Source organism: Bubalus bubalis, chromosome 11, assembly GCF_019923935.1.
Source record: "Bubalus bubalis isolate 160015118507 breed Murrah chromosome 11, NDDB_SH_1, whole genome shotgun sequence".
NCBI lineage: Eukaryota > Metazoa > Chordata > Mammalia > Artiodactyla > Bovidae > Bubalus > Bubalus bubalis.
Window position 1 is genome coordinate 23,043,882 of NC_059167.1, and position 20,581 is coordinate 23,064,462.

A 20,581-nucleotide genomic window follows, 5' to 3' on the forward strand; every position below is an offset into this window, starting at 1 on the left:
TCCTATGGGTCACCAATTGATTGATTTGCTCATTGACTGGCCCAGCCTTGGGCTTTAAATCTAAAGAAATCATTTCATCCTTTATTAAACACTGCATGAATCTCACTCTTTGTCCTGCAGGGCTCTACACAATATACCAGTGAAACTTGAATTTACACCACAATACAAGTACCACTAATGACCTTCCAAATGCCACTAATACCATACGTGTCCCGCTTCTCCGTTGGATCCGAACCTGTCAGTGAATTCTGAGCCCACTGACCTCCCTTTGACACAAGAGCAGACCCCCGTGCCCATGCCCTCCCTCAGCCTCCCCCATCCTTCCAAGATTTCATTTCTGAATCAGTTACTCTTTGGAGACCCCAATTCCTTTACACCTACTCTTTTTATTTGGTGGACAATACTTTATTCGGAAATGTTCCCTCCTGTAATTACAAATCCTGTTAGTCATCCTCCTCCTCTCCCCAGGGGGATTGTGGGCTTTAATTAATTAATGTGGTTAAACCGCTTTGAGGTGCCTGGTTGAAAGGTGCTATATAAGTGCAAATTATTATTATTATGGCTGTTGCCATCCCATGGCGGCAAAGCCTTCAGCCCCAAGCATCTAGAGACCTGAACAAAGGCCTCTTCATCTTCACCTTCCCTGCTAGGTCTGAGATGGCTGGCTCAATGGTAAAGGGGTGGGGGGGCAAATCTGTTACCATCTCAACAGCAATCAACTAATTAATCCCCATTATGTTGGCTTCCGTTTCCTTCTTCCAAGCAGCCCGGTCCTGTTTCATTTCACAAATCACGCCCCCATCAGCTCGAGACAAAGGTCATAGTGTCCCTATGGCCTCTGTTGGTCTAAAGGAAAAAAAAAAAGAGAGAGAGAGGGAGAGAAAGAATGTTTCAAAAACCATCGCTGTCATGAAATGCAGTAGCTTCTCACCAGCAGTCTAAATAAACTTCTCCTTCCGGTGGCAGTCCTCTGACATGCGTACCTATCTATCTATTACTCAGGGAGCCAATGGCTTCGTAAACCAGAGACACCCAGAAACTCAGCACAGGTGTGGGCTAAGGCCCCACAGCCCTGGCTAGACTGCCGATAGCTGTAAACAAAAGGGGAGCCTTTCTGGGCCGGGTGGGAAGAGGTCATCCAGAGACTCGGGAGCCCCCCCTTCAGCTTCCTCTACTGCCCCCAGGTTTCCCCTGAGAAAGCCAGCTGCCATCTGTAGCCAGGAAGCCCTCACAAAGGCTGGGGGCTATGATTTAGATGTTTTGTGCTGTACCTAGCACACCCCGGCCCTGAACAAATGCCTAGGGCTTCCACTGCGATGGGAGCCATTGAAAACAGCCCTGTGGGGGAGACCTGGCCTCTCGAGGGGATGCTGCTGACCAAAATGCTCCTTACAAGGTTGTGCCTCAGACCCTTTGTTAGCGTGGACGTGGGCGAGCCTCAGGGGGTCATGTCTTCATCTGCCTCCATTTATCCTCCCTATTGAAGGGCTCCTTCAGGACATTGGTCAGTCTCTGTGGGAAGTGATTTGGAGAGCAACAAAGGAACTTGGGCCCTTTGGGGGGGCCTTCAGAATTCAGTAAACATCTGGACACGGAAGGCCAGGTTCTCAAGCAGTCTAGCTGCGGAGATGTCAAAAGAGAGAAAGAGCTGTGTGTGCAATGCAGGCTCTCAGTTCTGTGGCGACATTTGTTGTCGAGAAACAGAGACACCCCAGTAGGTATATAGGAAGATTTTTCAAAAGCTCCTCTGTTTGTCAGTTTTTGTGAGTGCAGTGCACTATTTGTCAGTTCTCATGGCATGTGTGAGGAAATAGAAGTTTCACATGGCTAGGGAGCAGCCTGTGATGGATGCTCTGATTCTGTGTGGACCATGAATAACCCAAGGTTGTATAAGCCTGTCCTGGGAATTGTTGTTAAGCATTTCTGTTATCCTTGAGCTCTGTAAAGCACTTTCTAGTCAAGGTGATTTGTTGGCTTCTCATCAGGAGCACATTTTAATTGACAAAAAAATGAAGTACGGAGGCTAAGTGATTTACACTTCATCACATGATAAAATTCAGGATCTGAACTCTTGACTCTCAGTGTTCCCTTTATTGTTGAATCAATCCATTTAGAACACATTAGTCAGCATGATTCAACATGAGTCACACGGCACTAATCAGCATTCCCCAGTGTGCCCAAATCGATCCTCAAACAGCAAAAGAAACTGGCCTCTGTCAAGAGACAATGAAATGCCGTTTTCGTCAGTATTCAGGAGCTGACATCCAGTTCAAGTCCCCTGTCCTCTCAGGAATCTTCCCCAGTCATCCCAGATGGAATGAGTCTTATTTCCTCTATCTTTTCAGATCCCAGTGTTTGAGCCTTGATAATAGGTGTGGCAGTTTGCTAGTTTGTTTTTAAGCTAACTATTTAGATTGTCAACTACTAAAATAAGGGATTTTTTTTTTTAATCAGCCTCTCTCTCCTGAGCACCATGGTTTATATACAATAGATGTTCAAGAAATACCTGCTTAACTGAACTCACTGAAATGGAGCCTAAGTCATATTCCAGAAAGAACTCCAAGTCCTTCTGGAAGAGGTTTTCAAAGAAAATCAACAACCTGAATTGATTTAACATCTTTCGGTATTATTACCTGGGCATTTTCACAAATGCAAATTGTTAACTCTGCAAAGATAGCCAAATGGCTTCCCGGTTCCCAAAGCGGAGTATGGATCGATTCTAACCATAATCCAGGCCTTGGAATAAGTTTTTCTCTATAACCTTATTCAAACTGACATTTTGTTTCATGCTTTTTTTTGAAGGTGGAGACAGAAAAAACGTTTTAGGAAAAAAAATGTGTTTAGTCTATGACTTTGGAACCAAATTTATACTCTGCTTTGTGCTATAAGCACTAGCTCTTGTTCAAGTATTTTTCCTGAATAGTGCACAATAGCAAAACACGTCCTCAGTTTCTGCTTGACAGAAATTTTGTTTTGGAAGGGGAACCAAGATTTTTGGGGGTTGATCTTTGGTGGCATTGCTGACTGTGATACTCTACTACTCTGTTTTAGACTCTATTAAAGAATGTCCTGATAGCATTTCAAACATACATTTGTTTTTTTAAGAACAGAAAAGAGATTTATCTGAGCCAAACTATTTTCCAGGTAACTCTGAGAAACAGCAATATTTATACCATATTTGGACATTATGCAACAAGTCCGGCTCTAGGGTCTGTACTATTGTACCCTGGGGGCTAATCTCTGCAACTATGCTCTTCTGAACGAAATGTATCATTGAATATGCATCTCCTCTCTCTCTCATAATAGAACTCCTCAAATTTGACTTGGCACATGGCCACTGAGATTAACAACTACATTTTCCAGCCTTACTTTCCATACATCTATAGATTGGCAGAAATAATATGTGTAACTTCTTGTTAATACCCTTAAGGAAGGGGGCTGCCCTTTCCTCCTATTGAATCTCTGCCCCATATAACTCCCACTACCTTGATATAGGACATGATAGTGAGCCATTTTGGATCATGACAACGAAGACAGCCTCCCAGGCATGCTGGAACAACAAGAGAATTGCCAGGGTCTCTGGACTAATATCAGACAAGGCAATGGCACCCCACTCCAGTATTCTTGCCTGGAAAATCCCATGGACAGAGAAGCCTGCAGTCCATGGGGTTGTGAAGAGTCAGACATGACTGAACGACTTCACTTTCACTTTTCACTTTCATGCATTGGAGAAGGAAATGGCAACCCACTTCAGTGTTCTTGCCTGGAGAATCCCAGGGATGGCGGAGCCTGGCAGGCTGCCGTCTATGGGGTCGCACACAGTTGGACATGACTGAAGTGACTTAGCAGCAGCAGCACCTGGACTAATATGTGGGGCTGAGTTGCTATATCAGCTCTGGACTGCATTCCTCCATAATGCTACATGAGAAAGCAGTCAACTTCTACCTTGTACACCACTGTTGATCTAGGTTATGGTTCCACCCAGCCAAATTTATGATCCAACTAAGGAAATTCCTTGAAGGATCACTATATCAATGTGACTGATCCATCATAGCTTAGGATTTCAGGATTCAAGATTCAGAATGGGTCTACACTATCCCAATGGAGGCTTATGAAGCCCAAGAGGTAAGTTGTCACAGGGGCTGCCATGATGGAAGACAAAGGGGCCCAAACTCATTTCTGATTTCATGAAAAATCACAGGAGCCCAGGCTGAATACTTGGAAATGGCTACAAACCCAATTCTGAGGCAGTGAGCATCACTTCACCTTTCTGGCACTCAGTCCCCTCACCTGAAAATAAAGATGAATATGAAAAGATCCCTTTCTGGGAGATAGAGGAGTAGAATAATTTAAGAGGAGTAGAATAATTTTTATCAGTTAATCATGTAACTATATGCATAAAGCACATGTGAAAGTGAAAGTGGCTCAGTCACGTCCGGCTCTTTGTGATCCCATGGACTATACAGTCCATGGAATTCTGCAGGCCAGAATACTGGAGTGGGTAGCCATGCCCTCCTCCAGCAGATCTTCTCAACCCAGGGATCAAACCCAGGTCTCCCGCATTGCAGGCAGATTCTTTATCATCTGAGCCACAAAGGAAGCCCACGACTATGCAGAAAATCCCTCTAGAAGCTACGGAAAGCTCACACCCCAATGGTGTAGATAAAAGAGGCAGCCATAAAGAATACATAAGAAGATTGCCCATGGAAACATGACAATGCACTTATCATTATACACAGTTACACAGGAATTGGTCCACTACTTCCAAAAGAAGCATAAATTGGTAAACCTCTTTGAAGAACAATTTGGGAAAATAAAGACAAAAGTGTGCATCCCCTGGCTAGCCATTCCATTTTTAAAAATTATATATACCTAGAGAAACTCTCATACTTGCATATACCAAGAAACATGTGCAACAGGATTCATTAAGTTAACAAATAATCAAAATTTCCATCAGTAGGGAAATGTATAACATGTGGTATATTTATACAATGGATATGGACACCTCAGTTAAATTGAAAGAACATGATCCACATGTATCAACACAGATACGTCACAAAGCATGATGCTAAGTGAAAAAAGCAAGTTGTGGAATGATGTGTACAACAGACCATTTATGCAAATTTAGGATGGACTCAGAGCAAATATGATATTTGGATTCACATATATGTAGAAAAGTTTTTCAGAGTGGGGGGAAGATATATATCAAACCCTAGAGAGATTTTACTTCTGTGGAGCAACATAGAGGACAGAGAGAATCGGCTAGGGATAGGTACAAAGGAGCTTTGAACTTTGTAAGGTTATATTTCTATACTTTTAAAAAAAATCTGAAATTATGAGTTTGGGATTAACATATGTGTGTGCTAAATTGCATCAGTTGTGTCCAACTCTTTTCAACCCTATGGACCGTAGCCTGCCAGGCTCCTCTGTCCATGGGATTCTCCAGGCAAGAATACTGGACTGGGTTGCTGTGCCCTCTTCCAGAGGATCTTCCCAACCCAGGGACTGAACCTGCGTCTCTTATGTCTCCTGCATTGGCAGGCAGGTTCTTTACCACTAGCGCCACCTAGGAAGCCCCGGGATTGATATATGCAGACTGCTATATATAAAATAGAGAAACAACAAGCATCTACTGTACTGTACAGGGAACTATTCAGTATTGTGTAATAACCTATAAGGGATAAGAATCTGAAAAAGAATATATATACTGATATCAATTTGCTGTATACCTGAAACTAACACAACACTATAAATCAACTATATTTCAGCTTAAAAAAATCTGACAAAACATTAACATTTGTTAATTCTGGATGTTAGAGTCATGGGTTTGGCTTTACTATTTTCTGTACTGTTATATATTTAAAATATATTTTCCACGTTAAAAAGAAAATCTGTCTTTGAGGCTAACAGCGAGAGTGAAAGAAGGGACCAAAAGCTGAGGGCCAGTGTGGGATGCTGTCATGGAGGGAGGGGATGTGAAGCAAAAAGGGGCAACACTGCAAATGGGAGTCCTGTGTTCTCTGCCCTTGGAAGTGCCTCTTAGAGGGGCAGGCAGAAGCAGCTCAGGACAATGAGACAGGCATCCGGGGCCCTCTCCTTCATGCCCTGTGAGGACGAGTTCACTCTGCTCCACTGAATCCCAGGGCTCTCTGCCAGGCTCCCAAGAGCATGTCAGGCTGTGCCAGGTGTGTGGGTGATATTTACCAGGCAGACACCTCCATACCTGGATGGATGGATTCAGACTGAGAATCTTCTGGGTCACTCTGAGTCCACTGGGCAGAAACATTTAGATGGGTTACTGATTGTAACTGAAATCTGATGAACTCAGATGGTGGTATTTGGGGGCAAAGAAGTTTTCAATGAATCATCCAGTTGGCTCAGTGACTAAGAAAATGGGGTGGAAGAGTCTAACCCAACTTTGTGACAAGGGAACAAACAGAGGAGATTAATGTCTTCCCAGTGTGCTTCAAAAAAGTGATCAAACAATCATTTTTGACTTTACAAGGAAGATGAGGCTTATAGCTTCCCAGCTCTCAAATCATCATTTTTTATTTTCTGAGTCCCTATATACTGGGTAGTTGGAAAAACAGGAAACTAGCTTTGTTTCCAGAACCTTCTCTGGACCTATCTCAGGGTGCTCTGGGCTCCCCTGAGGTTCCCAAGCCCAAAGTATATGCTGCTTATTCAAACTAAACTAATAAAAGCAGCACCAGAATCAAGATTCAACCTGCCTGACCTGATCTTTATTTTTTTAAAACAATTTAAAAGCACATAATTCTGCCCTGTTGAGAAACTAAACCATTGTCCTCTATCCTGTTCAAAACAACTTGTTTTTTGTTTTTCAAACACTTCCTAGATCCCTAAGTAAAAGGAGACTAGAGGGCAGGGAAGAGTGATCAAGGAGGGTACTCCCCCCACCCAGATTCCGAGTCCACTCCTGCCTTTTCCCTGGCCAACCTCTCCTAGGGTATCCTCTCCTTTGCCAAGTTGGCAGGCCTTTATTACCCACGAAAGCCACAACGGCTCCAGGAGACTTGGGCTCTGGGTTGTCCCTTCACCTCCTGTGGCATCAGCAACAGTCTGGCTGCTTTCAGGGACAGAATCATTATTCCTGGCCTTGACACAGAGGTCCAGGGGCCCCGGCTGTGCTCTGGGTGGCACAACATTTGGGGCTTACTGGGGAAGCAGAGGACATGACCAGAATAGATGTGGATCAAATTGGATTTCAGAGTCAACACTCCCTTCCCATCCGCAGCCATGCGGTCCTGTGGACCCACTCCATGCAAGCCAATTCCCAAAGCCAAGTCTCGCTTTTCCCTCTCCTCTCCACTAGGTCCTAGCACCACTGGGCCTCACTCTGGGCTAGTCAAACCCCTAAGCTTTCCCATTCAGTGGGCACTGGGACTTCACGGTGAACTCTGGGAACAAAAGGGAAAATGGATTAATGGGATCTTTCTTGACCCCCTTCCACCTTTCCCAGTTGAGTAGCACAAAACAGCTGAACTCTTCCTCTGCTGGGACCTGGTCCCTCTCAGAGTCTGAACCATCAAGAAGTTGGGGGCTCTGAGATCCCTGTCCTTGGGGGCCCAAATGTTTCCAGGGTCCAGGGGCCCAAGTATTTCCAGAGTCTTGAGCTCAACCAGGAGAAGCCAGGATCCTGGACCAGTGGGAGACAAAGAAGATGCGAACAACGCAGTATTACCATGGTAACAGCCTGAGCCCAGCAGCCTCCTGAAGATGCTGGGGTGGGGGGTGGGGGGGTTTCTTTCTTTCTTTCTTTTTTCCTTGCGAAAGGAGAATAGTTCCGCTTTCTATTTTACTACAACAATAGCATGGACCGGCTCCTTCAAGTGTTTCAAAAAGCAGCCTGAGAAATCTCTAACCAAGCCCCTCAGTCTCCCCAGCCTGCCGTTTTATTGTCCCTCCTATCCCTGTGAACAAAAGGGCGGGAAGGCTGAAAGGCCCCCGGTGGCTGGCTTGTTCTCAGCATCCTAATCCTTGAGAACCGGGGTGGGGCGTGGCCTGTGGAGCCGGTAAATCCAATGTGGGCCTCACCTTTTATTCTCTCCCTCCCTCTGCTTCTGTACTCAGGAGCTCTTCAGGTATTATAAAACCTCCTGGTTAGCAGGCTGGTAGGAATCTTGGGGCTTGCTAATGGGATAAAAGGCACCCAGCGATCATTCCCAGATTCACTAATAGCTCTGTCCCTCACCCCTACCCCCACCCCCGCCAAAAGCCAGGCTAGCCTATTTGGATTGGTTTTTTCCTGCCACCCCAGGCTGGCTCCATTACAAAGACGGAAAGTGGAGCCACAGCCGCTGGCTCTTCCTTAGTTGGTAACCCAGAAAGTACCCTCACTCTTCCAGCCCTTCCCCTCGCTGTCTCTATGTCCCTCAGACAAGGATTGTACGTGCCCCCACCTCCCCACAGCTGTGGGTGCCAACCTGCGCGCCACTTCAGGACTATCATGCCAGAGCAACCTCTCACCAGAAAAGCTTCTTGGCCTTGACTTCTGAGACCTTTCCAAGGTTATCACCCAGGGATCAAAGCTTTCTTTGCTTTCAACCTGGGAAATGGTGCAGGTGTTTTTTAGCTCAGTCATCTGTTAAAACTGGGGGGAAAATAAGCTTTTACCTTCCAGGTTGTAGAGATCTCAAGGGTACAACTCTACTGAGCTCAGTGAATGATAAGTACATCATCTCCTCAGAGAATCAGATAAAGGTGAAGTGGGAAGGCCTTTAGAGATCAGCCAGGCTGATAACTACAATGCAATGAAGAAAATCATTTTGCACTGCAACCTCGGTACATAAACTCATAATGCATGTACATGCACACACAATCACACAAGAAATATTTCACAAAGCAGTACAACATATGTGATATAATCTGTTTTTTTCTATTCTCTCTTTCTTTTTTTTTTCCCCAATGCTGGTTGTGATTCCTTATTTCATGACCCACCAATGAGTCACAAAACAGTTTGCAGAGCACTGAGTCAAGGTCAACATTGTCTTTTTCAAGCTGACAAAACTAGGATTTGAGAGATTTTCTCAAGAACATACCAGAGCTGGAACGGAAATCCAAGGTGGGTCTAATACAGGAGGGGCCCCCATTTTTCTGAGGATCAGAGCTCCTTTTTGTTTACTTAAAGCCTTGGGAGCACATAGCTAGAGGGGAGGGAATGCCCAGAGGTTTACATGAAATGGCACTGCTGATAGGGGCAGAAGGTTCCTGCTGCCTCCAGAAAACCTCAGAGAGGAAGGTGTGGCTTCAAAAGCAAACAGGTGAGGCTCTGAGGTCTCCCAGACATTTTTATTTACTGGTTGGGATTCTTGCATCATCAGACACTTTCCTGAATGTTTCTATTTCCTGGACACCTGGTTCCAGGCCAGCCTTCTTTAGTAATCCACTTTCTCTCCTTTTCTAACTATTTCTAATAGTCTTTCTTTGAAGCTTTCTAACCCCTACCAATTTACTGTGGTTTCAGTTTCTACTTTCCCTAAACAACTTCCTCTTTCCCGTCAAAATCATGATCTTAGCAATGAGAGTCAGAGAGGCAACTCTGTGAATCTCGCTTCCACAATATTATCCCAAAGTTATCCAATTAAGACCAGGCTTTCAACTGTTGTTTACCAAAATGCCCAGTGATCAAGATATAGGCACCATATCAAGGCTCTCCTACAAACTATCTGGGCAGAATGGGCTCTTTTCCTCCTGAAATTATCTTGTAATCTTGCATAGAACTTCTTGAAATCTTCGTCTAAATTTGCTATTTGCTGGAGTTCTAATCTTTTAAGCAAGGCTCTAAATATGAAAAGCCAAAGGGCACACTGCACAGGGTAAACCCAAGTCCAGCTCTCCGATTGCTTATTACTTATACACTCTTAGCGAGTCCGTAACAAAGAGGCCTGCTGTTTGCTTTGCTTAATCTGGTCTTAAAATCTCTGCTGCTTTGTCAGAAAACAATATTTGCAATTGTAAAAAAAAATATTTACCAAGGAACTTGGATAGCATAAGTCAAAGGCTAAGAGCCAAAGGTCAGGAGTTCTTACTCCAAATTTCCCTGGACCCGAGTCCCTGCTGTGGAGCTCAGCTACACCAAACAAACACGCTGCTTTCTGGATCCATTAAGAAGTGGATGCTTTAGAAGGCAAGGAAAGGGAGGGCTGAAGCCTGTTTCTCAGTCAGAAGCACTGTCCAGCCGCCCGCCTAGAAGTCCTGCTAGAGCTTTATAATGCAAGGGGTCTCCATGGGATACTGTAAGGGCTCACCCTATTTCACCCTTCCCCTAACTTGGGGAAAACACTCAGCTTATAAAATCCTAAAGGGCAGATATTCCTCCCACAGACAGCAAAGACAGTATGCTCCTCGGAGGTTCTGAGCAGACGTGTGCCAAGCATCTCTGGGTGATGTCTCCAGCCCAACAGTGGGGGACAGATGTGTACTCTGAGCACTTTTATGGGGACCCTTCTTAATCTACAAAGCAGTGTGGGACATCTGACCCTCCGGGCTAAGTTCAATGGGGTTTGAATTTACCCCCTCCTCTTCATTGTTTTCTGCAGACCTGCCATCAAACGACACCTTTCCTAAGCACCCTGATCCTACATCAAGGAATGATGTCTCTCAATCCGCTTTCTCCCGTTTGTTGAATTAGTTCCAGCTTGTGGCCTTGAGGGGCTCTTCCGTGAGTCAGAACTCAGGCCCATGTCACAAAGTGCAGGTCTGCAAGGCCTGGTCCCTGGTCAGGACTTGAGTACAGGGGGAGGAAACAGAGTGACCAGAAGGAGGCCGAGGAAGTGGTGCTCATGGAGCCATGACAAAATGCCCCACAGGCTGCCAGCCTAGATGGTTCTTCCCAGCTAAGTGAGAAGGCTCTGAGGGAGGCCTGGGTCCCTTCCTCCATGGGATCTGCAAAGAGGACTGGAGGAGTTGCAGTTCCTAGCCTGCTCGACTTGTCCCTCATTCTTGGGTTGTCCCACTCTGTTAGGGAACTCTGTAATTCTCCCTGACCTCTGTCAAATTCTTGCCACAATTGCCAACCTCTTTTATCTTATCAGGATCAACATCACTGGCTAGTTCTTCTTGGCCTTTGATTCTGTCCCGAAGGAGCTTCCATCAGGAGCAAAGCAGTAATTAACACCCACAATGGGCAGTGCTGAACATAATTAGATGAAAGAAATGGCTTCGCCTGAAGATCTTACCTTGAAGAACCAGGCCTTCCTTCTCGATGGTGTAGACAAAGGCAGTGAAGGGTGCCAGAGGGGACTTGGCAATGAGAATCTGCACAGAAAGCATATTTGCTCAGGATTAGTCAAAGGAAATAGAGACGAGCCTCTGTTCACTCCTCTTCCCACTCTAAAGCAAAGTGGTAACATGTGACCACAAACTATGAGGTTTGTTTACTTTGAAATTATTTTAGAACCAAATGAGTGTTATTCCTTCAAACAACTGACCACCTTGGTAGGCTGTACATCAATTCCAACGATTCTATCAATGAAGGCCATATTCTTGAGCCAGTTTTAGATATAAGTTTCATTAAGTTTCATTTCATTATCTCACATGCTTAAATAGCTACCTTTCTGCCCAAAGATCTTTTAGCCTGAGCCTTTAACTATATTCATAAATTTAGCTATTTTATTAAAAAATTCAAATCTACCCCTAAAAGATAAAGATTTAACATCACTGCAAATATTCAAAATAACTTGCTAAAGGCAGAGCCATGGCAGGTTGCCTGGTTGGCCCCAACCCTTCACTAAGTCTGTAGTCACGTCCTTAGCCACGTGACTACCTTCCCTCCTCCTGGAGGTATAGAGTATTTCCCATGATCCTTGACCATAGGTTTGGCCACATGACTTGCATTGACTAATAGGTTGTGCCAGTTCTTAGCCTAGGCCTCAAGAAGCCTCACAAAACTTCACTTGTTCTTTTTATGCTTCTGCTACTGCCAGAGAAAAATATGTCCAAGCTAATCTGCTGTCTCAGAAGGAGGAAGAGAGACACCTGACGTAGAGCTGGCCAGTTAGGTCCAATCTAAATAGCTGACCCCCAGGAGATCTACATACACATGGATTAAATGATTATGACTGTATGCACACCTCTGTGATTTTGAAGTTGTCACAAAGCATTACAGCAGTGACAATTGGCTGACATACCAACCAACACAAAGTATCAAAAATATTCTGCGTAATGACACTCTACTATGACGATACCTACTTTAAAAGGGATGGTCATTTGATAGTTAAAAGATTACTATTATTTAACCCTTTAACACACTGCATATGATTCCACAGAACCTCTAAGAACTGGTGGATTATGTTTTATTATTGTATTTCTCCTGAAGGAAGATGACGATCTATTTCCTGTTTTGCAAATAAACGTCATCAAAAAAATAGTGATAGTTTGACACAGAGCCACTTAGGTAATCAGGGAGAGAGGGGAGAAGGAAGAAATAATTTCAAATAACCAAAGGCTTACTCTTGTACTATCTCAATCTACAACAATTCAACAAACATTCACTGTCAACTGTGAGAAAGGGTGGAACAGAATGGTAGAAAGACCACAGGTTGTAGGCATGGAGTTTGAATCAAGGTTCCTCCACTAATCAACTTAATGCCTATGGCAAGTCAACTGATGGCTGTGTAGTCTCCCCCTAGTAGCCACCTCTTTTCTTCCTTAGAGTTAACAACTCCCCAGGTTTCAACATTTTTATGCCTTGTTTGCAGCTAGGTGTGGTGATGTGGCTAAGCTTTGACTAACAGAAGATGACAAAAGTGACAGGTAGAACTTCTGGATTATAAGAAAATTAGGGGCTCTTCACTTTCCCTTTCCCTCTTCCCAAGGGCCAGACCCAGCTTCAACCACATCCTGGGGGATGATGAAGCAACATGTGGGAAGGAAGCTGGGTGACCTCATAAATCAGCAAAGCCTCCTACCTGGTCACCTGTCCAGCTCAGTACAGAGCCACTTGTGTGAACCACTGTATTTCGGATGCCTATGGTATAGCCTGAAATGTACCCAATACTTTGGCTCTGGACAACTTCACCTTTTTGAGCCTCAGTTGCCTTATAGGTAAAATGGAGATAACAACACCCACCTAAATGAGATAATGTTGAAGATTAAGTATAAAAAATGCCTGTGTTGGGCTTTCCTGGTGGACTCTGCCTGCCAATGCAGGGGACATGGGTTTGATCCCTGGTCCAGGAATATCCCACATGCTGCAGAGTAACTAAGTCCATGAACCACAACTACTGAGCCTGTACTTGAGAGTATGGGAGCCACGACTACTGAAGCCCTTGCACTCGAGAGCCTGTGCTGCACAAGAGAAGCCACCACAGGGAGAAGCCTGCGGACTGCAATGGAGCGTAGCCCCTGCTTGCCGCAACTAGAGAAAAGCCTGTGCAGCGGTGAACACTCAGCATAGCCAAAAATAAATAAATAAAACTAAAATAAATTAACTGTAAAAATACCTGTGTCAAACTAAAAACCTTAGTTTGAATATTTCCAACCAACTCACTACATATGATTCCCAAGTTCCCCTTAACTTTCACTTACCAAAAAGCAATATACTTGGTTTTTACCTGAAGGATTCAATTCAAGTTGAATCTCAATTTTGATAACTGCTCTAAAGTTATCTAGATAAACTAGCGCTCATTCTCAGAACAAATGAGTAGATGGTATAGGTGGACACTTACATCTTTATGTCAAAAACTTCTCACCTGATAATTAAAGTGGATCATTTCTGACAGAGATAATGTAGGGATGCTTCAACGTGAATTTATGGGTGCTCCTTGGTAGGGGAATGGCAGAAGAGAGGACAGTGCTTCTCAAGCTTTAATGTTGGTATGAATCACCTGCAGGTCCTGACCTGTAGATTTTGATTCACTAGGTTTTGAGTGGGGCTTGAGTTATTTGCCTTTCTAGCAAGCTCCTAGGAGATGCTGATGCTGTGGTCCATAGACCACATTCTGAATAGCTGGGTTCAGGAAATTAACCTGACTGAAGAGTCTAAGGTGGAGAAGCAAGAGACAGGAGTCCTGGAGTCAGGGAGCTACTGTAATAATTCAGGGATGAGGAGACACTTAAACCACAGGTGTGTCAGGAAGAATGGGAAAAGAGGAATGGAGAAGAGAAATAAAAAGAGAAAGAAAAAGCCTTTAGATCAAAAATCAATATAAATAAACATATACCAAACCTCAGATCTTCATTGCCTGCATGAAAAATTGGACATGAAAAGCCAGAAGAGTGTAAATAAACAGTATTTAATAAACTATCATACTATATTTTTGAAAATTTATTTTATAGACCACAGAATCTTAGAATCAGAAAAAGGATATGATATTCCAATGCAACACAATAAATGCCACCTGAACCTAAGCCTTCAGCTCAGTGGTGCTACCCACCATCATCTGATGACTTCCTCTTCCAGGAAGCATGTGCCCATTCTGTGAACAAGCCCAGAGCTCAAGCCAGAAGGACCTCACATGGAAGGTTCTCACACTTGGAAGAACCTCCTTTCCAGGAAATCAAGGGTTGGACAGGGTTTAAAATGAACTATCCAAAGGATGATTGTATGCAGTTGGAAAGAGGAAGTGATCAGTTACGTCAGATGAATCCCTCTTCCTTTTTTGGGAAAGAACTTCCAGACTGATAGCTCAGAGGGCTACCACCAGCATGAACTATCAGATTTTCAGCAAAAAAAAAAATGTAACAAATTCTCAGTAGCCTTCTGGATCAAGTGAAGACAAGGTGGACTGGATGCTAATACCACGAAGTGGATCTGAAAGTATCCAAAAGTTTAGTAACAATCGTATGGGGTAAAAACCTCTAGTAGAAGGTACTGGATTCTATCCTCAGTCCTATCATATAAAACGTACTTACTGATCTGGATGCACATACTGACGTATTCAACCACATCCATGCAACAGGGAATAGAACTGAAAAAAATTGCTACCCTAGGAGATACATTCTAAAGGAGGCAAAAGATAATAAACAAAATGAATATGTAGTGAAATATATCGCATATTAGATGATTATATATGCTATGGAGAAAAAAAGCAGAGAAAGAGTATAGGAAGCGTATTGGATTAAAAGAGGGAGTTAAGAGAAGATCTCACCTGAAAAGTGACATTTGGACTCATGGATCATGTAACTAAACCCACTGATGAGATGCTGGATACGGCAACAGGAGACACCAAATTTAGAGGAACAGTTAATATATTAGACAGCCATTATATGAAAACAAACCTCAATTTGGTTAGAATGTTGGGACAAACCCTATGAATCTTTAGGACACAATTTTATTGAAATACATGTAAAGCCTTGCCCTCAAGAACAGGGGACTAATTGGTTCTGGTTTCAGAATGGGGAAGATGAGGTTTAACATTCAGAAAATGAATTACGTATTAGTTCACTACAGTTCAGTACCAGTCAGCTGGGAGATGTGGTTTGCAAAAATCTAGTGTGATCTCAGGTTGTATTAATGGAGACAGAGTATCTAGAACAAGGTGCTACTCTGCTCATTCAGCAAACCATGGTGGATGAAATATGTTTGGACTGGAGCCCACATTTCTACAGGGAAACTGACAAGAGAACAACTGGAGGAGAACTCCATCAGGGTGGTTAGATACCCAAACCAACCTATGACCATAAACACTTCAAAGCAAACATGCTGGTAAGAGGCCTGGGGTAAAGGTAAATGCATGTTGCTTTTAACGTGAGTTTTCTGACCTGAAGATTCCCTAGTGTTACGTGGCAGAGTGAAGAAGTGTAAATTAGCTTTTTAGCTTAACAGATTTCAGGAAAAAAAGTGATGTTTGCCACGTTGTCCTTGTGAATACATATTGACTTTTCCCTCTTTTAGACTTCAATGAGCACCCCATGCCCTTGTGCCTTTCAAACAATAAATAACCCTCTTATAAAGCAAACAACCCTCCCTAGCCGATAACTCAGGCTGCTGCTTCAGAAGGTCAGTCAACCTATACAGCTGGGGTGTTCTAATCATTGTCGGACTTGTGCGGTTTTCGAGTGCCCTTCTGGATTCTTCAATACATAAGCCCTGTAGCTTAATAGTATCCAGGACTTTTGTGAAAAGTTTTTATCCCACTCAACCCTGTGTGTAATATGTGAAGTTGGTTTTAGAATTTTCTGAGGGTTCACAGAAATATATAGTTGGGTAAGAATGAGTACAGACATGTGCGGCTCTGAAAACTCTGGAACTCCACAAGACAAGTGTGTGGTACTGTGAGCCATAATCCTATCTATTGTGAGAATTTGTACTTTTTAAAAGACTGCCATCTGAAACTCACACATATGAAGAACAAACTAGTGGTGACCTGTGGTGGGGGTGACGGGAGTTCATGGGGTGGGTGGAAAAGAGGTATAAGCTATTAGGTGTAAGCTAGGCTTGAGGATATATTGTACAACATGGAGAATATGGCCAGTATTTTGTTGTAACTGTAAATGGAAAGTATCTTTAACAATTGTACTAAAATACAAAAAAAATTTTTTTAAAGAGAAAGCAGACACAATCATAGAGTAGACAATTAATTAAACTTTCACCATTCAGTTCAGTTCAGTTCAGTTGCTCAATCATGTCCAATTCTTTGTGACCCCATGGACCACAGCAAGCCAGGCCTCCTTGTCCATCACCATCTCCCGGCATTTACCCAAACTCATGTCCATCGAGTCGGTGATGCTATCTAACCATCTCACCTTCTGTTGTCCCCTTCTCCTCCTGCCCTCAATCTTTCCCAGCATCAGGGTCTTTTCAAATGAGTCAGCTCTTCACATCAGGTGGCCAAAGTATTGGAGTTTCAGCTTCAACATCAGTCCTTCCAATGAACACTCAGGACTGATCTCCTTTAGGATGGACTTGTTGGACCTCCTTGCAGTTCAAGGGACTCTCAAGAGTCTTCTCCAACACCACAGTTCAAAAGCATCAATTCTTCTGTGCTCAGCTTTCTTTATAGTCCAACTCTCACATCCATTCATGACTACTGGAAAAACCATAGCCTTGACTAGATGGACCTTTGTTGGCAAAGTAATGTCTCTGCTTTTTAATATGCTGAATAGGTTGGTCATAACTTTCCTTCCACAGAGTATGCGTCTTTTAATTTCATGGCTGCAGTCACCATCTGCAGTGATTTTGGAGCCCCAAAAATAAAATCAGCCACTGTTTCCCCATCTATTTGCCATGAAGTGACGGGACCAGATGCCATGATCTTAGTTTTCTGAATGTTGAGCTTTAAGCCAACTTTTTCACTCTCCTCTTTCACTTTCATCAAGAGGCTCTTTAGTTCTTTACTTTTGCCATAAGGGTGGTGTCATCTGCATATCTGAGGTTATTGATATCTCTCCCAGCAATCTTGATTCCAGCTTGTGCTTCATCCAGCCCAGCATTTCTCATGATGCACCCTGCATATAAGTTAAATAAGCAGGGTGACAATATACAGCCGTGATGTACTCCTTTCCCAATTTGGAACCAGTCTGTTGTTCCATGTCCAGTTCTAACTGTTGCTTCTCCAACACCTGACCTGCATATAGATTTCTTAAGAGGCAGGTCAGGTGGTCTTGTATTCCCATCTCTTTCAGAATTTTCCACAGTTTATTGTGATCCACACAGTCAAAGGCTTTGACATAGTCAATAAAGCAGAAATAGATGTTTTTCTGGAACTCTCTTGCTTTTTCCATGATCCAGTGGATGTTGGCAATTTGATCTCTGGTTCCTCTGCCTTTTCTAAATCCAGCTTGAACATCTGGAAGTTCACAGCTCATGTATTGCAGAAGACTGGCTTGGAGAATTTTGAGCATTACTTTACTAGCGTGTGAGATAAGTGCAATTGTGCAGTACTTTGCGCATTCTTTGGCATTGCCTTTCTTCGGGATTGGAATGAAAACTGACTTTTTCCAGTCCTGTGGCCACTGCTGAGTTTTCCAAATTTGCTGGTGTATTGCGTGCAGCACTTTAACAGCATCATCTTTTAGGATTTGAAATATCTCAACTGGAATATCATCACTTTCACCATTATGATGACACACACAAAAAAAAGACTGCTATACATTTCTACCTCAATTTATTTCCTAGAAATATGTTCTGAATTCTCAGTGGGATTGCAAAGATCAAGGACATTGCTTTGATCCCATACCCTTCCATTTCATAGAGCCCAGTTCAGTGCTTTGCATGTGTGGTCTCTGAAAATGACAGATGGACATTTCTTCACTGTTCCTCACGTTATCCCCATGCTATATGTGTGAAGGTTTCTCTCAGTGTGCAAGTGAAACCCCAGAAGCCTGGATACTCTAAATAAAACATGGGGGGAGAAGTTGGCTCCTGGAGCTCACCAGCCTCCCTGTACAGACTCTGTTCTCCTCCTTTTATATCTCTCCACTCAGGTGCCTATTTTGCTGTAAGCAAATAAGTTATCAGCTGATTCTCTTTTGCTCTAAAGCAGAGCTGGTTTAAACCTTCTAGTGCTAAGGAAACTTTACATTTTGCATTTTAATGTAAGACTGTCAGAAGAGAGTAATAGACCTAAAAATGGTGGAAAGTCTTATGGTTTGGGGTGGGCTGGAGGACCTTCCAAGGGTCCCACAGTAATGATGATGCAAACAACCAATAGACGTTATTCCTCACAACAGCCCTCTGAGGCAGATAGCTTATAAGTGCTGAAGACAAGATTCTGGCCCAAGCCAACTAGTTCTATAGTCTGTACTTTCAACCAGCATGATGGTAACCTCTAATCTGTCATGCATAGATAAATCCACATCCAAGGGATAAGACATCAAGGAGGCAGAATACATAACAACAAATAAAGGCATTTGCTTTCCAGCATGGATTCTGCACAGTTCAAGACAAAGAAGGGCATCCATGCAGGTTGACTAAGAGGGTCACAAGCGTCCACACTGATAATCTTCCTTTGGTCCTTCCTGTCTCAATGTCCAAATCCTACCTACTCTTGGAATGCTGTAAAAATGCTACCTCTTCCAGAAAGCTCATGCCAATTTCTCTAGCCTGAGGTAATGTCTCTCAAATCTATCACACTGTATCTATAACCTCTCTAATAGCACTCACTGTTTTCTCCACCATTTTATAGTTAATGCCCCCTGAATTTATTACCATGTGTTTGAAGGCGAAGGACATCATCATCATTGCTGCTTCTCCTAGTCCTAGCAACCTCCAGTATGATGTTGTATGCATAACAGAAACTCAATTATAAAATATAAAAAAATGGTGACTCTCTGAAGCTCTGACTCATACCTATTTTGAGGCTTATCTGGCAACCCATCCCCAAAGTTGGGGGACTTAGACTATGTCACATAGAAAAGTGCAGGCTGCCCCGTCAATCATTGCCAAGACTTGGCTTGGGCAGAACCACAGTCAAGTCTTTGGTTTCAGCTTGCTATAGCATCACATGTTTTTCCTGGCCTGATCCCACTTCCAAGAGGCTCAGAAAGTGGAAAAGGAGCCACAGAACAGAAAGTGCTGGACATAGGAACCTCAAGCATCCTCCAGGATGGTGACACCTAGAGATAGTACTTGTGTCCCTTTAAAGTACAGGTGTGACCCTCCTCGGGAGCAACCCGGCCTACCCTTCTCCTCCATGGGTGGCCAGGAAGGTCAGTGTGGACAAGACAGCACAAAGACATCAGGAACCTTAGGTACAGCTCTCTTGGAGGCTGCTTTTATAGAATTCTGGTCCTGGCAGGGTATATGAGTTTCTGCAAAAGAGCCCTGACTTTAGGAAAAAGTGAGTTTTGCCTTTGTGGCCAAGGGAAGCAGACATGAATAGGCAGCCATGTGCTGAGGGTTAGCTGGCACCAATTCTTTCACTTTCTCTTCTCTGACTCCTGTGCCAGGCAGGCTTCCTTTAACACTGCTAATGAATCCTTCCTCTCTTTTATTTCCTTCCCTTTCCCACCCATTACCCCAAATCTCATATTGGTCAGGGGCAAAGGGCAGAGTAAAATGAGCTGGCAGAAGGAAAGTGTAAGCACAGTTTCTTCCTGCAGGGGCAGGTGGTAGGCCTGGCTTTCTTTCTATCCCTTTCTATCCATCCACAAAATGCAGGGACCAAAGACATTGTAATGTGTTAAGCTAAGAAAGCTGGGGTGAGAAACGGTTGAGTTGGATAGCTCAGAAATAGGACTTTGCATCCATCCACAGATTTCTAGCTTGCTAATTTTTTAACCCTATCTCAGTCACCCCCATGATCAGCAGGATTGTGTGGTAGTTGATGAACTCACCGGCGGTGTCCTCGTTAAACACTTCTAATATTTACATCTGTACACAAGGGACCTGCTGAGAAAGAAGGGAGCAAACCCACTGATTCTAAAATGTCCTTCAACAGGGACCCCATTATCTCATTTCGCCTGGATGTCTGGGCTAATAAAACCTTTTGCAAGCTAACCAAACCTTTCCTCTAGCTGTGCCAAATGTCTGCGACAGAAATCCTTCATGCCAGAGATTTTCCTCCTTGTCCAAGACTTAGAAAAAGGTTGTTTTCTCAGCTGCTTTGAAGCCCAGGAAGAGAGCCAGGGAGGCAAACAAGCCAGCCAGTCTTGCATCAGATAATTCAACAGGCTTTTG

At 43.6% G+C, this 20,581-nt stretch overlaps 1 protein-coding gene across 2 annotated transcripts in view; it reads right to left on the minus strand.

Moving 5' to 3' along the window:
* Positions 1 to 366: 366 nt before the first annotated feature.
* The window catches only part of RAD51B (RAD51 paralog B), a 617,639-nt gene continuing 597,424 nt past the window's right edge, over positions 367 to 20,581 (minus strand). For both annotated transcript variants that reach the window (XM_006056167.4, XR_006542660.2), the window contains 2 exons: positions 11,199 to 11,277; positions 367 to 846 (listed from right to left, as the gene is read on the minus strand). In XM_006056167.4, the coding sequence (XP_006056229.1) occupies positions 830 to 846; positions 11,199 to 11,277 (96 nt within the window). In that variant the 3' untranslated portion in view covers positions 367 to 829. The remainder of the gene's footprint in view (positions 847 to 11,198; positions 11,278 to 20,581) is intronic.